The sequence below is a fragment of the Vigna umbellata genome, chromosome 1, assembly GCF_029865625.1.
Source record: "Vigna umbellata cultivar VRB3 chromosome 1, Vumbellata_1.0, whole genome shotgun sequence".
Lineage (NCBI taxonomy): Eukaryota > Viridiplantae > Streptophyta > Magnoliopsida > Fabales > Fabaceae > Vigna > Vigna umbellata.
Genome location: NC_142165.1, coordinates 61,611,405 through 61,629,460, shown reverse-complemented (window position 1 = coordinate 61,629,460; position 18,056 = coordinate 61,611,405). Strand labels below are relative to the sequence as shown.

The 18,056-nt window shown below is 33.2% G+C and overlaps 2 protein-coding genes across 3 annotated transcripts; one reads left to right on the top strand and one right to left on the bottom strand.

The window, feature by feature from the left end:
- Positions 1 to 6,439: 6,439 nt before the first annotated feature.
- LOC124848124 (protein BASIC PENTACYSTEINE2-like) lies at positions 6,440 to 8,404 on the bottom strand. Of its 2 annotated transcripts, XM_088104000.1 has the most exons (3): positions 8,248 to 8,370; positions 7,885 to 8,066; positions 6,440 to 7,618 (listed from the first exon to the last, which is right to left on the bottom strand). In XM_088104000.1, exon 3 carries the CDS (start codon positions 7,611 to 7,613, stop codon positions 6,774 to 6,776), a length of 840 nt encoding a protein of 279 aa, XP_087960126.1. In that variant the 5' UTR covers positions 7,614 to 7,618; positions 7,885 to 8,066; positions 8,248 to 8,370; the 3' UTR covers positions 6,440 to 6,773. The 2 variants fall into 2 exon arrangements, with proteins under 2 accessions (XP_087960126.1, XP_047181720.2); XM_047325764.2 differs by lacking the exon at positions 7,885 to 8,066 and having other exon boundaries at positions 8,248 to 8,404.
- An 8,853-nt stretch (positions 8,405 to 17,257) lies between these two features.
- LOC148205972 (uncharacterized) lies at positions 17,258 to 17,803 on the top strand. Its single transcript, XM_088105947.1, has one exon. The coding sequence runs from the start codon at positions 17,258 to 17,260 to the stop codon at positions 17,801 to 17,803; it is 546 nt and encodes a 181-aa protein (XP_087962073.1).
- Positions 17,804 to 18,056: the final 253 nt, after the last annotated feature.

Genomic DNA, 18,056 nt, shown 5'->3' with positions numbered 1-18,056 from the left:
ATATAGATGTCGGGGTGGCGGGATCAAACGTCTCTAAGGCGGAAAAAAGTTACTTTTCACCTACCTGTCAGGCATATAGACTTCTGTTAGGAGGGGTGACATTAAATAATAATATAGACGTCGGGACCCTCTAACAGACGTCTATATGCCCACTTATTTACGAAAATTCCACCGGTCAATAATTTACATTGGTTATTTTGTGGTCTGACGTCTACAGGGTGACATTAAAGCCTAATTATGCACTAGTGTGTTTTTGGAGGCTAGGGACTATTACACCTATAGGGCTACATAGCCAAAGAATTAAGATGAGAATCAAGTATCGACATTGTGATCGACAAGCCAAGGACTGAAGATTGCCTATTGATATGTAACACCATGAAGCTCTTTGCAAGTCTTTAACATGTACCATATTAAAGCCTAGGGGATGGTGTACTATATATTACAAGGTTACCCTCAGACTTAGCAAGAGTTTCCCCTAGCTGAGTACATGTCAGCCTACTAAGTTGACTTATATTTGGTCCCTACTTATTCGACCAGAATGACATTACACTAATTGTATTATCCACAATCAGCTATAATAATTTGAGACTAACAGGTAATTGGGTCACGTGGCCCAGGCCCATTCAAGTCATGGGCCATTAATAGTAGTATAAATAGAACAATCTACGAGGTATGTTAATTATGTTCATTAATTATCACAATTATTACTTGTTGACGCACTTGGCTGACTTGAGCGTCAAGAGTGTCTTCTATTGGCACAACCTTTACTTGGCTTAAGAAAAACGAGTACCTCAAAAGAAGATGAGTACCTTTGGAGTCGAAGGATTGAAGTGTTGAAATTTCTTTTAGAGTCTTCACAAGATATATTTAACCCTATAAAAACAATATGATAATTATATGAAAAAGAAAAATAGAAAAAATAAAGGATAAAATCACTTTTAGTCCTCTTATTCGTTTGGAATATTCGATTAAATCCTTAATTTTTATTTGGTTCAATTAAGTCTTTATATTTATAAAGATGATCCAATTAGGTATTATTCATAATATTACTGTTAACAATGTGTTTGTGCATGCCACACATTAATTCGTAGTTTTTAATTGGTTTAATACCCAATTTTGTCACCAGTTTGGTTGGCAAATCTCAATTTAGTCCCTCATTAGAAAAGTGTTTGAAATGGGTCCTTACTTGTAAATTTGTGAGTCAAATTAGTCCCTTCCATTAAATATAACCAAACGGAGTTAATGAGATGATGATGTGGCAATAGTTAGTGGTTATGTGTGAAAATATAATTGTGTGCGTGGTTACGTGTTGGTTAATTAGAGAAGAAAGAGTTTTATTAAGAAATTGGGTTTTTTAAAATCAATTTCTCCATTCTTACTCAAGATAACAACTCATATTCAACCATCGCCATAACCATCTTGCCACTTACAACTACTACCAACACCTTTTCACTAATGTCCATTTTCATCCTTCTTATCATACTTTTCTCCTATTTCCCCTGCTTTCAACCAAAAACATAACACATCAAAAACAGATTAACAATCTCAACCAACTTATTCTCCATCTTCAATCCTCAATTCTCAAATCATTCAAACCTTCATTCTTTCTGCAAATTCAATTCAAATTCAACCCCACCATTCAATCCTTCCTCAAGCCTCCCAAAAAACAACTTGAAACACACCACACACAAAAAAGAACCCCATAAAACATCATAGACACACAGCGGAATAAAAAAGTTTAGCTTTTTCTTTAGTGTGATCATCATTTCGTCGATAGCCACGGGACCCGAAAGATCGAAGCCACTACACAACTTCTCGTTGCCCTGTATGAAATGGGGCACCCAACGGTTACTTCGCTGCGTCAACGCCGACCTCGATCGCCGATCCTCGAGATTCGGCGCGCTCCAAAATGGCGCTCCAAAACGGCGTCGTTCGAGTCCCCAACAAGCGCAAAATAAACAACGGTGACGCCGTTTTCTTAGGAGGACTCGGAAAAGAAGCTAGTGGCGTGGCCAACCATGCCATGATGCCTTGGAATTTGAGAATGAGAGAAACCCCAACCAAGCTCGATGGAGATATGGGCGGCGACTAGGGGCTTAGTCTCAAATGGCAGCGGCGCCGTAGAGAGAGAAACCCCAACCAAGAGTTTGGCCTCACATTCATGACCGGTGATGAACTTGAAAGGAGCGGACCACAGTGGCGTCTCCATCGCTCCTGGTGAGCGTTGCAGAGTTGAAAAGGAGGAGAGAAACCCTAACGTTTGGAAGAAAAGAAAGGGGAACTCTGATGGTTCCCCTGGCCGCAACAAGCGCTGTCGGCGACGACACTAGCAGCGGAGAATGGTGGGAGGCACGGTAGTGAGGGCGCAACGCGGAGAGGCAAGAGTACTTCTCTCGCGCGCGAAGAGAGGCAGAAGAGGAGAGGTTGGCGCGGTGGTCAGCGGTGACTCTGGTGACGATCGGTGTCGCCGACGACAGTTTTGGCCGGCCACGGTTGGGAGTGAAGAAGAGACTCTAAACTTTGTCCCAAGAGAGAATCAAAGAAGAAACCCTAGTTTCTAATCTGAAGGAGCTTTGGGCCTATGCACCAAAACTCTTTCTTCTCTAATTAACTCTAATTAACCAACACATAAGCATGCACACAATTGTATTTTTACACGTAACCACTAACTACTGCCACATCATCATCCCATTAACTCCGTTTGATTATATTTAACGGAAGGGACTAATTTGACTCACAAATTTACAAGTAAGGATCTATTTCAAACACTTTTCTAATGAGAGACTAAATTGAGATTTGTCAACCAAACTATGGACAAAATTAGGTATTAAACCTTTTTAATTTTTACTTTCTTTTATTTTTTATTCTTTTTTCAACGTGTCAGATCATTTCATGTCACATAACAATGACATACCATGTGGTAATCTTAGTGCTACATGGCAGTTCAGTGCCACATGACAATTTAATAATAGTTTAGTGTCATATTTTAGTGTTAGTGTCAGTTCAGTGCCACATAACAATTTAATAATAGTTTAGTGTCATATGTTAGTGTTAGTGTCTCATGACAGTGTCCACTTATTTGAAATTTTGACTTGATTGAGTCCTAAATATTTTTAAAATAAAGTAATTTTGTTTAATTTCAAAATGAAACAAAATTAGTATATATATATATATATATATATATATATATATATATATATATATATATATATATATATATATATATATTAAAATAATATTTTAGAATTTATACATCGAATACATTACTTAAATATTCAAATTACTTTTTGTTACATTTTTTATTTTAATAAAAAATCTCTATTTTAAACTTTTAATTTTCTAATAATATTAAAAATTTAGAGTGGCACTTGTAATTTTTAAATTTTCATATTTGTCACTTTACATTTATAAATCAACTAACAAAGATGCAAATGTATTTGTTCCATTAAATTTATAAATATGTTAATAAAGAAAAATATATTTTTAAATTTTTTTAAAGTTTAAAAATTTTAAAAATATAAGTGTCATTTTGCATTTATATTTTTAATATTTTAAAAAAAATTATAAGTTTAACACAAGTGTTTTTTTTAATTTAACTTAAGTACATAGGAAAAGTTATTTGAAGTATAAATTATAAAAAATTATTTTAATATGTATATATCTAAGTTGTAATTAAGTTGATTATTAATTTAATCCATTTTTGAAAAACATTACTCCATTTTAAAAAATTGAAATTTAATTAAATCAAAATTTCAAATATAAAAATTAAATTAAATATAATAAGATACTTATACTTACACGTGACACTTAAGCGTCACATGACACTAATATTGTCACGTGACACAACAATAACATGACACATGACAAAAAAGAAATCAAAATAAAAATTAAAAGTGCTATAAACTGATACGGGGACAAGACTTTAACATCAATCTAACGGAAATTATCTAATTTAATAATTTTAAATTGAAACAAATGGAAATTTGAGAAATATTTCAAACAAATAATGAGAAAAAAAAACTAAAAATTAAATATCTCAAATTGATACTTTGTAACATAGAGGTGTCTATATAATTTTTTTTTACTTTTCTTTATGTATTTGTTACTTATCGTGTTTGATATGTATCACAAAATTATAATATTATAGTATAATTCTTTTTGTATATTACAATAAAATAAATAATAAGGTTAATATACACTATTAAGTAATACAATATAATATACAGCACAAAAAAAAAATCAAATTATAATATTTTACTGTTGTTTCTTTATTATTACATGAAACAATATGATCATAGTGCAACTAAGCATTATCATCTTATTTACTAACTAAAATTGGGAATAACTAAGCATATTCCGAATTGAGTAACAATTACTAATGCATGAAGGCAATACTAATAACCACTAAAAATTTGTGGATTTGATTTTTGAAAAGCAATAATTGAAAAATACAGAAACTAGTAAAATGCTTTTAGAAATATTTTAATTACTAAAGCTTTGGGGTTAATTTTCAAACGATTTCCTTAATGGATCATAAATTTAGATTATAAAGTGGGTTCTTTGTTTTGTTTATCTAATTCGACTCCAACGTTATAAAACCACTAAAATTTGATAAAAATTACATGTCTCATCATAAATAGTATTTTTCTTCTTCTATTTCTTAGCTCAACAACACAACCAAAAGGATAGTTTATTTAATAAATATAGATGAAAGTACCTTTTTTTTAATTTATTTCTCTTGCAATCTTTCAAGACCATAATACTAGTGTGTTTTAGTTATCGCCGAAAGCATATTATTAACTTTTTACGCATAAGATGCGGATTTAACAGGGAAAGAAAAACGATGAGAAATATTTTATTTCTAAATTAAAATATTTATAATTATAAAAAACAACAAAAGATTAGTAAATCAAATTTGTGAACATTTACTTAATTTTTATCCTCCCCTCATTTTGTTCAAATTCCAACTCTCAGATGTGTTCTTAAATAAGAAAATTTCGTCGAAGGTTTTTCATATAAACATATTTAAAATAGACCCAAAATAATATATACTTAAAGGGTATAAACTATTTCTCCGTAAACCATCATGTTGATGGGTGGAAGAACTAAACAAAATAAAATCCGTGCTTCGTAATTAAACGCAAGTTTCAAAGTTAGTTATGAACTTTTGCATAAACAGTCAATTAGATATATGCTTTATTTCTTATTTTAATCATCATCATGAAGTTTAAATAGGTTCACCTTTTTTTCTAATGAGACAAATGCTATGCATCTTTTTTCTACTTTTTGTTTCTGAAGAAGTCCCCTCTCTAGCACTATAATTTCCACTGTCTTTGGTATTTATCCTATGTTTCATGTGACTTTTCGTGCAATTGGACCTTAAGTAAAAGTAACCCTATATTACATCTTTATCTCTTTAAAGCAACCTTTTTATGATTGATGTAATACATAAGACAAAAGAATACAAAATCATAAAAGAATTTATCAATAAAACAAACCCACACAGGTTTGCTTATTTTAAATTCGCGGCACAAATTTGTTTTCCTGATAACGGACTCTCTCTCGAGGTAACACCGAACCAACGAACTCGTGTAAAAACAAACACTTTGAAGGGATGAAAATGTTTCAAGACATTAAGTAGTGAAATAAAAACATGTTGAAGATGATTCATCAGAAGTTTGAAAAAAAAAAACTTGCAATAGAATTTTGAAAAATAAACTTCTATTAACATCGCTAACTATTGGCATCAGGTTCTGACTATTTCTACGTGACAGTAACCTATTCGTATTAACAAGGCAACCTACGTAGAACAACTTCATAATTTTGATTCTGTAACAACTGACTAAATGCCACTACTGTTTCACAGTAGCTAACTAAAATAAGGCGATTGGCCTTCTATTCAGAGTAAAATGATCATCTCTAGTATCTAATCATGATTCTTGTCTTCATTTATTCCAATTCATTGTTGCAGTATTCTACAATTTCAGACAAGAGTATTTCCTTCCAAATGTTGTTAAAGGCATTGGAGGTGTCAAAATAACTGACGAAATTTTGTTGGCTTCTGTACAAAGACAGAGTTCAAAAAGATTCAGGGGAACTCCTTTTCATTCAATTAGTCCCACCATGCCTCTAATTCAATGAACAATACCACTGATGTCTATCCTATGAGTCCAGGTTACATTCGTATCATATAGGGTGTGATTACAGGAGAGAAGTAGGTCTTACCCCCAATTGTGCAACCTCTAAAACCCTGAAGGACTCTTGAGAGGAATTGTCAGGTTAAACCACGGCCTACTAGAACTCAATTGAAAGATTATGCACCTAATGCACCACATTTCATATATCATCCACAGATAGGATTGTTAATGAACCATACACAACTAAAAAAACTGAAGATCTAAATCAAACAAACAAGGGCAATGTGCAATTGACAAACCAATAAACCAAAGGAATAGGAAAAGTTAATTCAAAGCATTGTAAAATCTTGACAAATTTAAATAAAGGTGAATGAGAATTATCCCAAACTAGTCTATCTAGTTATAACTCATCTACATAAATGTTGATGCCATATAAGATGGTTGCCCCTTATCACATAAAAGCTGAAGAGGGAAAAAGAACAAAAGAACTGGAATATCCAAATTTTAGGTAGAAGTACCACAACAGAAAATTCTTGGATAACAAATAACTCAACATCTGTGTGAAAGACCACACAGGTGTATATACATGTGAAACAGACCAACTGTCATGTGTCTCAGGCCCTGAGCAGCACCTACCTACCTGATAGTAACAAACTTGTTGGTGCCATGTCTCGCCCAATGAGTCTTCAGATCAATAGGGTTAGCAAAATTATATCCTTCAGCCGCAAGTTTCTCTAAAACCTTTTTAAACGCACCTTGGCTCATTTTCCTCCCAGCTATCCTAGCACCACGCCTTTTCATGCTCATTGGCAAAGGATATATCGACACATTTGTGGTGCAACAGGCCGATTGCCAACCTCCACAACCCCAACGGTAACACTGCTGAGGACTCCCGGTACACGAACAAACAGGAATGGGCAGACCAGAAATGTCCATATCAATTCCATTAATTACAAGCTCCATAGTCTTCTTCGGGGGCTTCACACGTTGAACTGGAACATTGCCATTATCCTTCGGCTTCCTAGGTTTCTTAGCTTTTGGGGTCGTCAGAGCACCCTTAGTCTGCCTTTTCTTCGACTGACCACCTTCCTTTTTGACAACTAACTCTTCAATTCTATCCACTTTCTCATCTCTGGATGTATCGGGTGGTTGTATAATTTGCAAGTTGGGAGCTACTGATGTTTCAGGAAGAACAGCATAATTAGGATTTGTGGGCTGCTGCATACTGAAATACCTATCCCTTTGGCTTGTCCAATTATCTCTGACATAGTTCAACGGCATTGGTGCTTCGGAAACAACGCAATCTCTAGGGTGAAAAGTTCCATTAGCACCCATTAACACAGCTGGATCACGAGCAGGCAGATATGGCTTGGTGTCTCGATCAGTCATACCAGGCATGAGCTGCAGACCAAGATGTCCCCCTCTGAAGGGTTCATAATAACCCCAATTGGGCATGTTCAACACATCATCATCCATGGCAACTACACACAACAGGAAACAAAGGATCATAAAGTTTCAAAACATGCCTCATGCTTCTTCTATCAATGCCCATCATTACAATCTCAAACAAGGCAACATACCATGAACCAAAAGCATAACAAAAGAATAAAACTCCAACGCATGCAAATTAATTCAAAAACGAGAAAATAAAATACCAGCAACCCAAAATCCCAAACTCAACAAAAACAAAAACGTCTTAGATTACCAACACCAAAATCAAATCAGGCCCAAACAAATCCAGATTTACCGCTTCCGCTTTAAAAAATCGGAACTTGCTCGATCTAATCGCCGCAAAACGAAAACCCCACGATCCGAACGCCATCATCATTTCTACATTTTTCCATAAACCACAGAGAACACACAAAAAAGAGGAGCGCGGCTTGAAGATCCCCAATTCCCATTTTAGGGTTCCAAAATTTGGGAACAGATCTGGCTTGTAATAATGACGAAGAAAAACAAATTCACACAACAAATGATTTATATTGAGGCAGAGACTGAACGGTAGAAGGAGGACCCATATTCAAATTTTTAAGGAAAGAGAGGGAGAGAGAGAAAGCGGAAAGAAAGAGAGAAAGAGAGAGAAAGAGGAGATAGGAGAGAGAAAACTTACTTGGTGGGTGCAAACGGTCTTTAGGGTTTGCCCTTCCGGAGAGAGAAAGATGAGAGAGACAGAAATCTGAAAGAGAGAGAAAGAGAAAGGCGAAGAGAGAGGAGAGAGAAGAGAGTCGCAATAGGAATGGAGAGAGAGAAAGAGTGCTAAAAAATAGGGTATGTATGGGCATATATAATATACTTTGCCACGCCCCCTTCTAAATTAGAAAAATAAAATAAATAATATATTAATATTAATAGAAATTTGAAAGTCCAAAATTCATTTATACCTATGTATATAACTTACTTTTGAGTTTTGGGAGGTGCGGTAAGCACGCATACAGAAAGAGGGTTTTAAAATTTCGGAGAAAGGCGATGTGGACAACATAAATTGGAGAAAAACAATGTTGGGCTTTGTTTAGAAGTTGCCTTCTTCGTGCCACATTGTCTCAATCCATTCAACGTCTAACTCTCTATCTCATGTCAATCTCAATGCCTTTTATGGATGAATCATCATCGTTTTATTACAAGATAATCCATTTTTCCACAACTCATCAAAAAGCATACTATAGCATAAAAAGAAACAAACCAAAACATGTTTCGTTTTAACTTATATTTCACTAAATTCTCAGTTTCTTTTAGTCATTTTTAATCACACGTACGAGAAAAACAAACTAAAAAGGTAAAAGAAAAAATAAAGTAGTGTTTTTGTTATATTTAATAGAATTTAGTTGAGGCATTTCCACAAACATATATAAGGGAAATCAAATACAAAAGAAAAACAGCAATCAACTATAGAAAATCAAGAGAAAAAGTCTCCGGAAAAGTACGCCCAAAAGTAAATTATAACTCTAATCAATTTCAAATTAAATAAACTAAATAGGAATCAAGCAATAACAATATGAACGAGATAGATCGTACTAGTCATCTTAAACCTTAGCCAAAAGATCAATATAAAAAAAATTATAATATTGAAAATTGAAACACACTTTTAGCAAATTAAGAAGAAAAATAACTGGCAAATAAAATTAGTAGGGCACAAATGGGAGAAAACCCTAAACAAAAAATTACATGAACAATTGAGAGGAAAAAAGAAATGCACAAGAAAGATAAGAGGTGTGAAATAACAATGGCAAAATAAGGGAAATGTAAGGGTTGCGAGGAAAGAACATAGTCACAATCTAAAAGAACAAATAGCAAATGTGTGTATTTAGAAAACAGTATATTTCTTAACACATTTTTTTAAATATAACACTTTTTTTTTTCAATGATCCTCTTATCTCCCTATTTGAGAAGTAAATTACATACTATTTTTGTTAAATATAGTTTTTGTTGTTGACGAAATACTATTTAAATAAGATAGCTACACAAATTTTATTTTATGATATTTTTGTCAATTTTGTTATGAATCATACTATCTATGTGAGAGATAAAACTTGCATATACATTTTTACACGCGAAAAGGGATTAACACATATCATAAAAAAAATTATTAATTTTAAATGTCACAAGGATCAAAGAATAAAAATATAATTATTTTTTTACTTTTATATTTTATATAAGTTGGGTTAAAAATAAGTTAGTTTAACTTTATTAATTTTTTATGAGTCGTAAATTTTATAATATGACTCGATTCATGGATTGTTGAATTAGTGAATTAATTCACTTAAATATATTTTATTTTTTCAATTTATTTTATATTTGTATATAACACGAAGATTTTATTAAAAAAATAAGTAAAGAAAAACATAACGGGAAAACATGGAGGATCACATCAAGCTCAAGATGAAAAGACATCCAGACACATAGAAAAAACAATACTTATGATGAAAAAATTAAGAAATATGTAGATAGAAAAAGGTAAATCAATGCAACACAAGTAGAGAACTAAAGCTCGATAAAATCCCTCAGCATATTAAACTCGCTGACAATCCGCAAAAGACTTTAAAACTTATTATAACTTTTTAGAAATCCTTGTTTTTGGAAGATTTAGTATTAATTTTCTCTAACCTAGCTCGACCCAGCTTTCTTATAGTTTAAACTGACTCATCATCCTCCTCAGAATTAAAATATTTTTTCTCATCAAGCATATTAGCCCATTTAGAGGCTATTTTTAATTCTTCTACAATCTGAGCTTCCTTAGACCAAAAAAAGTTAAGAACTAATTCATAATTACAATGAGATGAATCTAAATGTTGTAAACTCCACAAACTATTGACAATTATTAGAAAGTGGGTTTAAGCCTAACTCAACCCCACAAAATCGGCTTGTATGATGATGAGGTTTGCACCCCACTTATATATTATATTTTGGCCTTATCTCTAGTCGATGTGGGACTTCCAACACACCCCCTTCACGTCGAGGTATAGATATCTCGAGCGTGAGAGTAGAAATTGGGTAGTCCGATAGCGGCCCGACAATGGGTGGAAACAAAAATGCCCACATAGAACTCACTAGGATAGGCCCTAACCATGGCTCTGATACCATATTAGAAAGTGAGTTTAAGCCTAATTCAACTCCACAAAACCGGCTTGTAAGGTGAGGTTTGCATCCCACTTATATATTATAAATTGACCTTATCTCTAGTCAATGTGGGACTTCCAACACACCACATTCACGCCGAGGTATAGACATCTCGAGCATGAGAGTAGAATTAATGGGTGGACCGATAGTGGCCCGACAACGGGTGGAACAGAATGCCCACATAGATCTCGCTAGGATAGGCTCTAACCATGACTCTAATACCATATTAAGAAGTGGACTTTAAGCCTAACTTAACCCCACAAAACCGACTTGTAAGGTGAGGTTTGCACCCCACTTATATATTATAAATTGACCTTATATCTAGTCGAAGTGCGACTTCCAACAACAATGGAAGTAACATCCTTCAAAGAAGGCATATCAGCCAAGAAAAAAGAATCTATTGGTACACTACCACCATTATAAACATCTTGATTCTTAACAATAGAAGATACATACACAACACAAACATTATCATAGTTTGTCTTAGGTTGTGACTAGGCAATAATATCCAACATAGGCTCCCCCACAAGATCCATTATAGGGTTCATCATAAGAACAACATGCACCATAGGTTCCACCATAAACTCCACCACGAACTCAAAAACAGGCTCCACAATAGGCAAAGCAGGATCCACAAACAAGTTACACAATAGCCTCCATAATCCTTAAAACCAAACTTAGAAGAGCCCTTATTCCCATCTTAGGCACCAACCACCTTAGGATGAACAAGTTGTTGTATTCCTGTTCCAACTCTTTTCTCCCCACCATAAATTATAATTAGATAGATCATGACCAATCATTTTACAATTTGAACAAAAAAGAGGCAATTTCTCATACTCCACATCAATAATAAATGCAAATCTTGGTCTTTCCACCAAAAGTTGATTAGGAAAATTAGATAACAAATCAACATCAACCAAGACACATGCAAAGAAAATTTAAGACTTATATGCACTGAACATTAGGTTTTCATGAGATTCATAGAAGTCGAAACAAAATCTTTAGTCCAAGCAAAAACATGAAGGATTATAGGGGACAAATTTCAAACACCAATCACTAAAACTATTCTCATATCCTCAAGTGTAGAAAAAAGAAAATTCATAATTTCTAGGGCATATAAATATTTTTACAAAGATCTAAATGCATAAGAAATTTATCCCTTTTGTTAACACAATACGTCTATGCAAATGATTTTTACACTCTTCTAGACCAACTAGATAAACTTATTCAACAATCTGTATCGAGACCATATCTCCCTTTATACAAGAAAAAGGTAGTTGTGATAAAAGAATATTACAAGCATTATTAAGAACCTAATCACCTATTTTGCCGAACATTATTAATTTAAAAATAATAAATGAAAATTAAAGTGTCAACCTATATAATTTGACAACAAATAAATCAAACATCCAAACAATTCAAACATTGTTGAATAAAATTTTAGTATTTAGAAAGATCAAATTGTTAACTTACATAATTAGAATTAGTAAAATTATGATAAAAAAACTTAAGAATAAATGGTAACTAAAGGACTCTTATCAACTAGGTTAAATTTGACTTACATTTAAAAAAACAAGGATTGAAAACAATTTTCACATCTCTAATGTATTAATTAATGTTTGATGTAACGTACCCATATGTCAATCTTTAGTATTTTATTAAATGTATATATATTTGAAAATAAAAAAATACCAATTTTTAAAATACAAAGAAAAATAATTGTAAGGAATGTACAAATAATAGTACAATAAGAAGAATTTATTTTTAAATTTGTTTTCAAATATCAATTTTTTAAATTTAATGTTTGTCTACTTATATATTAGCTCCTGAGAATAAACAAGTCCTGATGAATTAAAAGAAACATGTTATATGTGAATGAATCTTCTAAACACAATTTCACAAAAGCACATATATTAATGATTAATCTTTATGTTAAATAACTATCTTTAAGGAAAATAAATAAAGACTTAATAATTATTTTGGTTCCTATTTTTGTAATTTTTTTTAAATTGGTCACTGACTTTTTTCTACGTTCAAAATGCTCTTAATTTTTGTAATTTTGTTAAATTTAGTCATTTTTTTCTGACACGTCTAAATCGATAATGACATAGTGTTCATGTGAGCCTCAGTGAATGACAAGGCCTGTTTTTTCTGACGTGGCAACCTATGGTCTCTTTCCACCTCATCATCTTCAACCTCTTCCCACTAGATCACCATGATTTCCTTTCATCGTCACCGGTAATTCGTCATCCTTGCACCTTCCATCTTCGTCAACCACCACATATCAACACAGAGCCACCACAAGCCACCATTGTTCGAAATTGCAACCTACAGCAAAAAGTCCCAAATCGGAAAATAAACCAAAACCCCAAAATCACAAGCACCTAAAATCGCAAGCACCCAAAATCGTGAGCACCAAAAATCGTGAATCATATCTCGAACATGCAATCCCAAATCGCATTGCCAGTTCGCACCACCACAAATATCCCTTTCCAACGTGACGAAACTTAATTGGATTCACCACGCACAACGCCATCTGTCATCTTCTCCAAACTAGAAAATCTCAAATCGCGAGTTCAACGCTTCGTAGTGTCACCAAAGAAGACCACCACAAAATTGCATCTCCTCCATGCACCTACAACGCAGAACCACCATGAACCATCATGAAACATCAACAACATACAAATCAAAAACCCAAAACAGAAAACCCTAATTGCTTCATTGTCATGGGAAACCAAAAAACCCTAATTGCTTCATTGTCATGGGAAATTAGAAAATCGTAATTGCTTTAGTGTCATGGGCAACCATATTAGACAAAATGATAACTACATCATTCACTAAGGTCACGTGGACATTATGTCGTTAATGATATAGACACTGTTTGATGGCATACCCCTTGTAGTGACCTATCACATTCATGAAGAGTTGGAGACATCTATGGAAGATGGGCCTAGACTCTTTCTCTTAGGCCATCTTAAGTCATAATGAAGATTTAGTAGAGTAAGAGTAATTTTGGGCCTTGTATTGTGGGCTACGTAGTCTAGATTTTATTTTGGCTTTGTATTTTGGGCCAAGTAGTCTAGATTTTATTTGGGCTTTGTATTATGGGCCTAGTAGTGTAGGATTTCAATTGGGCCTTGTATTTTAGGCCAAGTAGAATAGGATTTTGACCATACAAGTCAACAAAGAACCAAGGCCCAAAGTTGACTATGCTTAGACATCCAAAATGGGTGTGTTGACCAAGGGGTCAACATTTTGGCTAAGCTTGGAGAATAAGAGAGAAGAATTTCGTCCTAGACATGTGAAAGTTTCCCATCAGAGAGTTTTCCTCCTAGTTAGTGGTCATGTGTCACTTTAGGAATGAAGAGTTTTTCCATAGGTAGTGGTCACTTATCACTCTCTCATTTGAGAGGATTTTCACCACTTGTCTCCCTCCTATTGGAGAGGATTTCTCATTTGAGAGGATTTCTAAGTTAAAGTTTCAGCCCATTTTGAGACACCTTAGCCTATAAATAGAGGTGTTGTCCATCATGTAATCACCTTTGATTTAGAGTAAAGTTATGCTGCCATTTTTGTGCCATACTACTCTTTTAAGGTCACCCTAGGCTAGAGCAACCCAAGTGGCTTCCTCTAGCCACTTTTCTCCAAGAGTTGGCCCAACCTCTCTTAGAGAACCCTTAAACTCATCTTCCCTCACCATACAACTCACTAAAACCATGAGCTATCAACACCTTTCACCACCACTAAATTCCACAATCTTCATCCATGAACTTATGACTTGATTTGCTTCTAGATCTGGCTTGTCCTAGATAGAAGATAACCATCACTGTTAGGAAAAAGGAGTAAATTGAACAAAAATTACAAAAAAAAGGATCACTTTGAATATAAAAAAATATCGAGGATCACTTTGAACAAAAATTACGAAAATAGCGATGAAAATAAGTATTAAGCCTAAATAAAAAGCTCTAACTCTCACCTAATACTCATAACATATGAAACAACTTTAAAGTTTACTATAGTCACATTTAAGATGTCTATAAAAGAATGACCTCAACCACATGTAATGATCATTCAATTAAGTGTTTATTATTTTGCCCAAAGTTATAGTTGCTAGTCCAGATCAACTATTTGTTCTTAAAAAAACATAATAGTCTAAGCGTCACAGTTTAATTTAATTGAGACTTAGCCTACACCATAGGACAATTGATGTCACATATAACCATTTTTTTTTCTTAACAATTGCCCCATAAGAAACAATTGATAGATCACTGATGAATACTAGATTTTAAATTGGTTCTTTAAAATCTTTTTGGTTGTAGACAAATTCTTTTGGAAATCTTTCTTCAAGAAATTAATGTGAAACTAAGTTTGCTCGCAGTATAAAGGAAACAAAAAAAAAATATGACAGAAAAATTGTATAATAGATTTTTAATTTAATTTGAATCTCTATTTTAAATTAGGTTTAATAGCCAATTTAGTCCTCACTTTGGTTGAAAAATCTCAATTTAGTCCCTCGTTATAAAAGTGCTTTGAATTAGTCCTAACTTTTAAAATAGTGGGTCAGATTAGTCCTTTCTGTTAAATATAAGTTAACAAAATTAATGGATGATGATGTGACACAACTTAAAGCTAACGAGGGACCAATCTAACACATCAGCTTTAAGCTGTGTCACATCATCATCCATTAATCTCGTTAACTTATATTTAACGAAAGGGACCAATCTGACCCACTATTTTAAAAGTTAGGACTAATGTAAAACACTTTTATAACGAGGGACTAAATTGAGATTTTTCAACCAAAGTGGGGACTAAATTGGCTATTAAACCTTTAAATTACAACCACATCGCAATGGTCAAACATGTAATGACACTTCACTAAAAATAATAATGTAAATTCCAACAGTTATTTTTATATAATGTGACAAATAATTTATATTTATAGCGATTTAAAGAACTATATATCGTTTACATAGTATTTTTATATAATGCCACAAAGTATAATATGACGGTTTCAAGCGAATTATCACAACAATCGTTTAATTATATAAAGTAGTGACAGTTTCTAGAATAAATTGCTGACAGTTAAAATTATTGTAAATTTTTTAAATAAAAATTAAATATATAAAAAATAGTGACACTCGAAATCTCACCATTCATATTATATTTATGACGTTTATAATTACATTTATTATAAATGTCGTAATTGAAATATTTTATAAAATAGTAGTATCCACGTATATTTATAATTTCATAATTTATAATTTTTTATATAATTAATAATCTACATTTATAATTTATAATTACCTACATTCATAATTTCTTAATTAATTTTATAATTTAATAAAATTTTCATTTTTTTAATGATAAATATAAAAACATAAAAACTTATATCACTAGAAACAAAATTAATCAACTTATATTTTTATTGATAATTTAAGATTGACCTATACATTTATTGATAATTACAATACATGTATAAAGAAAAGTACAAAATATTGATAGTTCTCTTTACACTTAAATATTAAAAAAGAAATATATATACATGTCTAATTTGTCCTCTTCCTCGATTTGATTCTTTTTTGTGTTCTGCATAACCCACAGCTGGGGCAATACCGACATAACTTCAAGGTATACACAAAATGCCTAGAAATTCCTGATTAATAAATTATGTCAAGTTGATGGATGATTACACAAGGGTAACACAACATAGGGTATTGTCTGCATTCAATTTCAAAAATAGAATAGGTACTGCACAAGTATATAACTTTTTAAGTTGAGTAAAACAAAAGCGAGGCTTATAATTTTGAAGTGAAAGGCAAAATTGTATTTTTTGTGCATGTAACTAGATCTCAATTTAAAACGAATCATGTATATAACCCACACTGCTGTAGCAAAAGTAGCCCAATCTAGCAGGGTGTGTATATCAAATTCCATGAAAAACTGCAATATTGTTAACAGCTAAAAATAGAGTTGTCAATTCCTGGGATTTGAGTGATAATCCTGGTGAAAGTTGTCTTATTGGGCTTGTTGGCCCACTTTCTTTAGTTTTTTTATTATCTCTGGTTTATTTTATGTGAACATCAACTTTTTCATTCTTTGTTGCTTCTTCTTTGTAATTCTCGAGACACACAAAGGCGAATACACTCTTCATTCTTCTTCTTGTGCAAGTAAGTTTCTAATCCTCTCCTTCCTTTCTTCTTCTTCATTAATATTTTGCATCTTCTTCATCATGAATTACATTGTATTTACCTTGATTGTGGATCACTTTAACAACTGAATATACCATTCTAATATGGTATCAGAGCTCTTCCTTCGAAGCGCTCTGTTGCGCGCTTCTCTACTCTCTTCTTTTTCCACTTCTTTTCCTTTCTTTCTCCTTCTGTTGCTCTTGTTCTCTTTGCCATGGCAGAAGACAATAGTTACCTCTACATTCATCCTAGTGAAAATCCTGCCACTGCTTCTCGCCCGTTCTTAACGATACCAACTATCATTCTTGGAGTCACTCAATGCTGATTGCTCTCAACACCAAAAATAAGATTGAGTTTGTTCTTGGCAATCTTCGTTCACCTGACACCGATAAGCTCGAACACGCTGCCTGGATTCGAGGGAATAACATGGTTGTATCGTGGCTTGTCCATTCTATTTCCACGAACATTTGTCAAAGTATCATATGGATGAACAAGGCTTCAGAAATCTGGATTGATCTAAAGAACATGTTCTCTCAAGGAAGCTTATCTCGCATTTCAAGCCTTCAACATGACATCGCTACCCTTCATCAAGGTGACCTCACCACTTCCGAATATTTTACCAAACTTCGCATTCTTTGCGATGAGATTGAAAATTTCCGGCTAGAACCCGTTTGTACCTTTAACCCTGATTGTGATTCTGAAGTCTTAAAAATTTTGAAACAAAGAAAGCAGAAAGATCAAGTTATGCAGTTCTTACGTGGGCTTAATGATCAGTTCGCTAATGTTACTTCACAAGTTCTTCTTTTGGATCCTATTATGGACATCACCAAGGTCTTCTCCTTAGTGGCTCAGCAAGAAAGATAATTATCTTCTGGAAATCTGGTTGGCGTGGCCAAGATTCAAGATAACAATAATTCTAATAATGCCACCGCTTGCACCGCTTCATCCTCTTCCACCACTTGCAGTTATTGTGGCAAATATAGGCACAGTGAAGTAGTCTGTTACCGAAAAAATGATTTCCCTAATCAAGAGAGAAGTTCTAGAAACATTCAGACTAGTAGAAGACACTGCACTCATTGCAACAAAAGTGGTCATACCATGGAAGTCTGCTATAAAA

What these genes read in the sequence shown, in the direction of transcription:
- LOC124848124 (XM_047325764.2), bottom strand. Translation starts at nt 7,613, where the DNA reads ATGGATGATGATGTGTTGAACATGCCCAATTGGGGTTATTATGAACCC.
- LOC148205972 (XM_088105947.1), top strand. Translation starts at nt 17,258, where the DNA reads ATGCTGATTGCTCTCAACACCAAAAATAAGATTGAGTTTGTTCTTGGC.